The sequence below is a fragment of the Mytilus edulis genome, chromosome 2, assembly GCF_963676685.1.
Source record: "Mytilus edulis chromosome 2, xbMytEdul2.2, whole genome shotgun sequence".
Classification (NCBI taxonomy): domain Eukaryota; kingdom Metazoa; phylum Mollusca; class Bivalvia; order Mytilida; family Mytilidae; genus Mytilus; species Mytilus edulis.
Window position 1 is genome coordinate 105971930 of NC_092345.1, and position 7723 is coordinate 105979652.

At 30.3% G+C, this 7723-nt stretch overlaps 1 protein-coding gene across 23 annotated transcripts in view; it reads left to right on the top strand.

Annotated features, from left to right (window-relative positions):
* The window catches only part of LOC139513830 (ATP-citrate synthase-like), a 54723-nt gene extending 49797 nt beyond the window's left edge, over nucleotides 1-4926 (top strand). For 15 of the 23 annotated variants that reach the window (XM_071302661.1, XM_071302664.1, XM_071302666.1 and 12 more), the window contains one exon: nucleotides 3318-4926. In XM_071302661.1, coding sequence (XP_071158762.1) covers nucleotides 3318-3436 — 119 coding nt within the window. In that variant the 3' untranslated portion in view covers nucleotides 3437-4926. The remainder of the gene's footprint in view (nucleotides 1-3317) is intronic. The other 8 variants (XR_011662524.1, XR_011662521.1, XR_011662523.1 and 5 more) reach the window with 1 other exon arrangement.
* Nucleotides 4927-7723: the final 2797 nt, after the last annotated feature.

Consider the following 7723-nt stretch of genomic DNA (forward strand, 5'->3'; position numbering starts at 1 on the left):
TATGGTACAATATGATGGGTAATTTATGATTGGACATAACATATGGTACAATATGATAGGTAATTTATATCTGATTGGACATAACATATGGTACAATATGATGGGTAATTTACATCTGATTGGACATAACATATGGTACAATATGATGGGTAATTTACATCTGATTGGACATAACATATGGTACAATATGATGGGTAATTTACGATTGGACATAACATATGGTACAATATGATGGGTAATTTACATCTGATTGGACATAACATATGGTACAATATGATGGGTAATTTACGATTGGACATAACATATGGTACAATATGATGGGTAATTTATGATTGGACATAACATATGGTACAATATGATAGGTAATTTATATCTGATTGGACATAACATATGGTACAATATGATGGGTAATTTACATCTGATTGGACATAACATATGGTACAATATGATGGGTAATTTACATCTGATTGGACATAACATATGGTACAATATGATGGGTAATTTACGATTGGACATAACATATGGTACAATATGATGGGTAATTTACGATTGGACAGAACATATGGTACAATATGATGGGTAATTTACGATTGGACATAACATATGGTACAATATGATGGGTAATTTACATCTGATTGGACATAACATATGGTACAATATGATGGGTAATTTACGATTGGACATAACATATGGTACAATATGATGGGTAATTTACATCTGATTGGACATAACATATGGTACAATATGATGGGTAATTTACATCTGATTGGACATAACATATGGTACAATATGATGGGTAATTTACATCTGATTGGACATAACATATGGTACAATATGATGGGTTATTTACGATTGGACATAACATATGGTACAATATGATGGGTAATTTACATCTGATTGGACATAACATATGGTACAATATGATGGGTAATTTACATCTGATTAGACATAACATATGGTACAATATGATGGGTAATTTACATCTGATTGGACATAACATATGGTACAATATGATGGGTTATTTACATCTGATTGGACATAACATATGGTACAATATGATGGGTAATTTACGATTGGACATAACATATGGTACAATATGATGGGTGATTTACATCTGATTGGACATAACATATGGTACAATATGATGGGTAATTTACATCTGATTAGACATAACATATGGTACAATATGATGGGTAATTTACGATTAGACATAACATATGGTACAATATGATGGGTAATTTACATCTGATTGGACATAACATATGGTACAATATGATGGGTAATTTACGATTGGACATAACATATGGTACAATATGATGGGTAATTTACATCTGATTGGACATAACATATGGTACAATATGATGGGTAATTTACATCTGATTGGACATAACATATGGTACAATATGATGGGTAATTTACATCTGATTGGACATAACATATGGTACAATATGATGGGTAATTTACGATTGGACATAACATATGGTACAATATGATGGGTAATTTACATCTGATTGGACAGAACATATGGTACAATATGATGGGTAATTTATGATTGGACATAACATATGGTACAGTATGATGGGTAATTTACGATTGGACATAACATATGGTACAATATGATGGGTAATTTACATCTGATTGGACATAACATATGGTACAATATGATGGGTAATTTACATCTGATTGGACAGAACATATGGTACAATATGATGGGTAATTTACGATTGGACATAACATATGGTACAATATGATGGGTAATTTACATCTGATTGGACATAACATATGGTACAATATGATGGGTAATTTACATCTGATTGGACATAACATATGGTACAATATGATGGGTAATTTACGATTGGACATAACATATGGTACAATATGATGGGTAATTTACGATTGGACATAACATATAGTACAATATGATGGGTAATTTACGATTGGACATAACATATGGTACAATATGATAGGTAATTTATGATTGGACATAACATATGGTACAATATGATGGGTAATTTACATCTGATTGGACATAACATATGGTACAATATGATGGGTAATTTACATCTGATTGGACATAACATATGGTACAATATGATGGGTAATTTACGATTGGACATAACATATGGTACAATATGATGGGTAATTTATATCTGATTGGACATAACATATGGTACAATATGATGGGTAATTTACATCTGATTGGACATAACATATGGTACAATATGATGGGTAATTTATGATTGGACATAACATATGGTACAATATGATGGGTAATTTACATCTGATTGGACATAACATATGGTACAATATGATGGGTAATTTACATCTGATTGGACATAACATATGGTACAATATGATGGGTAATTTACATCTGATTGGACATAACATATGGTACAATATGATGGGTAATTTACGATTGGACATAACATATGGTACAATATGATGGGTAATTTACGATTGGACATAACATATGGTACAATATGATGGGTTATTTACCATTGGACATAACATATGGTACAATATGATGGGTTATTTACGATTGGACATAACATATGGTACAATATGATGGGTAATTTACATCTGATTGGACATAACATATGGTACAATATGATGGGTAATTTACATCTGATTGGACATAACATATGGTACAATATGATGGGTTATTTACGATTGGATATGATGGGTAATTTACATCCCTAACCACTGTTATATATATCTGACTGAAGGCTTGAAGGACCTGTGATAAACATTAAATATTTAGTAGTTTTCTAGTGGGTCAGACAGGAGAACATTATAAAAAAGTGGATGGTTAATACTACACAAGTTTATGCAGTCCCAATGAAGAATTTTCACTGAGGCAGTGTTACCTTTGCTTGTCACAATAACTTTTTAAAATGAACGCATGTCTGTGACATACCGTTATAGCTTTTATTATTATAATAGCAATCCGCTGCAGCCATGCGGATCAGTGACCATAAACAACTATAAACACAGTTCAGAATTCTATAAATAAATAATCTGCTTATCTGCATATGGTTGACAAAGAAGTAGAAATGATTGCTATTCTGTCTCTAGAAAGAGGACTCACAAATCAAATGTGTTTATAGACAGTTTAAAAAAGATACTGACTTTGTTTTGTTATTCTGTTAGGGCTATGTAAATTATAATTCAATTATTCTTGCATCTTCAAGACTTCCATAAGGATCCAGTGCATAAATAACAGGCATTTATTTGATGCATGAGTTGCAGACATTTTAATAAACACAACCATAGGTATACATTAAATTATTGGTACCTATAAATACTATGTTTTTCAGGTCATTTCTTGGACCAGAAGAGATTAAAGCAAGGTTTGTACAGACATCCCTGGGACGATATATCATACATCATGCCAGAAACAACAGGACTAATGGGGACGGACACGGACAATGTATAATTATCATATATTAGATTTATCAGACATTACTTAAATTATACTTGTCTCTTTATTTTGATTTTGTACAATGAGGTTTTATTAAAATTGTTACTGTCTATTATATCAAAAGGATAAGAATATATGTTATTATAAATGTTAAATAATTTATGCTAGTTTTATGTTTTTTTGTGAGGGCTTGTTAAGACCAATACAAAACTAGAATATTCAGTTTATACTCAAAAAGTATAAGATATTAGAGATTTATAGCTTACTGAGAATCTCATAATTTATTTCATATCAAAACATGTAACTATGGTAACATTTCTTACATTTCTTATTTATGTTAATTCATGTTAAATACTGAGGATTCATCATTATTCATTAGATACCAATTATTGTGGTTTTCGTAGGTATAGGTGAACCACCAATTTAAATGTTCAACGAATTACAAATTTATATATGCTTTGTATGCAATGATTCCCAAAACCTTGAAATCAGATATCAACAAACCTGCAAGTTTTTCTCAATCCAGGAAATTAGATGCCCACGAAAATAGATGAATCCAATTTGAAAAGTGATCTCCAGTCCTGATTTGTTTTAATTTTATTTTAGATTAGTTACTTTGTTAAATATATTATAAGATTCATTTGAGTTTAATACATTTGTTATTTTTGTGGTCTTTATTATTGCAAAATATCATTTCAACTTGTGATAATTCTAGATAATCCATTCATAAATTAGTTGTTTGATTCATTTATAGTTGTACTATGCAAATTTGTTTGTTATTGATGTCATAATGCCACACAGAATGATAAGTCTTTTAATTAAGTTGTATAAAAGGTTGTTAATGTCACAAAGAAATAAAGGTCAAATAATTATTATTAGCATAATATCGTGTAAAAGTCCATATGAACAATAAGAAATAGTTTTTCATTTTTCCTTATTCTTACCCAATTTATACCTTTCCAGACTGGTTGATTATTTTTCATAATAAACATCTAGTTCTGTTTGATCTCGTTACTAAATTTGACAAAATTCAAAAGTGAAGTAAAATTTTCTTGCTTTCCTTTGAATTTCCAAATGTGATGTCACAGAAGACGGAGACCATGCCTGATGATGTTATATATAAAGAACACTTCTTTTAACAGTTCATTTAAAGATAGAGATAAAGTCTGATTAAGCCAATGCCACCACCAAAACTTGTGCAATATGATATTTCTCCACACTTGATAGATAGATTTTATATATTTGAAAAACTCAAAAAGCCTTGTGTTTTAGAAACAAAATTATTTTTAGTAGAGAAATATAGTATTTTAGGGGTCCTAAGTATTACAAAGCAAGTAAATAATTAGTGCTGTTCTTTGTATTGTCTTGTATCCTTAACCTTTTAACATATACTAACTTAACATTATATGACCATGGCATAAAAATGTGGACTTAAATCATCAAGTACATTATCATATCATTATTCGGCCTGAAAGTGTTGAAACCATTAAAGTGTGCCATAACTGTATTAACTAACTTAGGTTATATTATTTATTGATAATGATCTAACTGCTGCCTATGTAAAAATCATGTTATTCAGAAAACTATACAATTAATTGACTGAAATATTTAGGTCATTAATGTTTCGTTGCATTTCCTTTTAACCACACAATAAAGTTTTAGATAAAACATATCTACTGGTAGATTAAGGTTTGTTTAAAGATATATGTAAAGATGTTAAGAGATAGAATTTGTGATCACATTCAAAACGGTTAAAGATTTGTGTAAAGATGTTTTAGAGATAGAATTTGTGATCACATTCAAAATGTTTAAAGATTTGTGTAAAGATGTTTTAGAGATAGAATTTGTGATCACATTCAAAATGTTTAAAGATTTGTGTAAAGATGTTTTAGAGGTAGAATTTGTTATAACATTTATTGTCTTTATATAACTTTTCTCTCGTATTAGAAATGTACAATCTGTTAATGTCTCTGTTTTGTAGAAGTTATGTTGTTACGGTTTCAGTGAAATCAAATATTTATACAAGATGTATTAATGTGGTTGACCTTGTATATTGGGTTTAAATAAAATATACAATAGTGGGCTCCATTGTATTGACTTAGTTTCTGTTAGCCATTGTTTTCATCTCAGGAATGTAAACATAAGAGTTAAAAAAAAAAAACAGACAAAATATCACCATTTATAATGTGTTATCACCTCCAAAACACTGTTATAACATAATCATTTAATTTTGGATGTAACACGTCTTCTGAATGGCTGACGTTATTTTGTTTATCAGGCCATAGACAAAATTTAGTCATGTGATCATGACATCATTAACGTTTTGCATGGTTTTCTCCTGTTTAAAATTGAATTTAGAATTAAATTATAAGTAATAATGACTGTAATATTTTTTCTTTCTATTCGAAATAACATAAAAAATGTGGTGGACACTGTTAAATAACCCACTACGTGCAGTGAAGAACAACATTTTTATGCCCCACCTACGATAGTAGAGGGGCATTATGTTTTCTGGTTTGTGCGTCCGTTCCTCCGTCCGTCCGTCTGTCCCGCTTCAGGTTAAAGTTTTTGGTAGTTTTTGATGAAGTTGAAGTCCAATTGACTTCAAACTTGGTACACATGTTCCCTATGATATGATCTTTTTAATTTTAATGCCAAATTAGAGATTTTACCCGAATTTCACGGTCCACTGAACATAGAAAATGATAGTGCGAGTGGGGCATTCGTGTACTGAGGACACATTCTTGTTTATGTTATTTCTTCATAGACAGAAAAAATATTAGTCATTCTTTAGATAAATCAAAAGATTTTGAAAACTCATAAAACAAAGCAACCATGCAGTGATTCACTACTGGGGATGTTTAACCACCTTGACTACCTAATCTGATAAGTGAATCACTAAATAAGACCGGATAACTCATAAAACCAATGGCAACCTTACAATGAATTATGAAACAAAAACAGATAATTTAGAATAAACAAAGACAAACACTCAGTGAATCAAAAAACAAAAACAGATAGCTCAGATAGAATAATGGCAACAATTCAATGAATCCCATGAATCACAAAACAGTGAAAGAAAAATCAGAGAAAAGGTAACCATGGCTACCATGCAGAGAATCACAAGAACAGATAAATGAGACTAAAGCCTAGGCAGTACAATCACTTTAAAGTGTCAGTAATAATGAATTCTTCAGAATTTCTTATGACAAACTCCATGAATATATAAAAACTACAAGCTCCATTTGGTTAATTAGCTAAATTGCAATCTTATTGTTTATTTGTAGAAGGAAAAAAAACTTTGTTTCAAGAGATGGGTGTCATAGTGATGATTATAAACTATTTATGTTCAACATTCCAAAAAAAAACATTTTCAAATGATGGTGAAATTGGACATATGATTTAAAAGATGTCTTGAAACCAAAATTTGTCCAATATCAATTTACTAATTCCTCTGACTGATCTTTGACATAGTAACCTAAACATTAATCTTGGTCTTCTCTTCTTGATCGTTATCAAACCAAATTTGGTATAGCATGGACCTGTGTTTCAAAAGTCGCTCCTTTGTATTTAACATATTCTCAACATCATTACAGATCTGATCTTTCCTTATTTGGCATTATCAAACAAATTTGTTTTACGATATTGATCATGACTTGAAAGATTTTATCCTGAAATATATCCTGTCTTGTGTGTGTCAGCTTTTATACATTTTAATTGTTGCTGTTGGCCACTGATGGACTTATTTTATATGTCCAAGGGCAATAACTCAAAACCTTTTTTTCTTCTTCTTTTAAACTTGGATCATAATATCCTACTGTAACAAGAAGTGTAGGCTTGAGAGCACTTAAAATGCAGTTTCCTCTACAATTTACAGTTCCAAGGATCATAACTCCTTTTAATATAATAGTTTTTGGAGCTTGTCACAAGAAAGTAGTCTAATTCAGTGGTAGTTGTTTGTGGCTATATACTGTCACATATTTGTTTTTTGTTCATTATTTTGTACATAAATTAGGTTGTTAGTTTTCTCATTTGAATTGTCAATTCTGGGCCTTTATATTGCTGACTATACTGCATAGGCATTGCTCATTGTTGAAGGCCAAACAGTAAAGTAGAATTATTACAAACCATTATTCAACTTCATACCAAAATTTATTCTGCAGACACATCAGAACATCAGAATATATTGGCAATAATTTAAATGTGCAAGTCCAGGAGCAGAAATTCTGTGCTGACTTCATATTGTCTGGCCTCAATATGGATATTAAAGATGATGCATAAAAAACTTAAGATATACCAAAA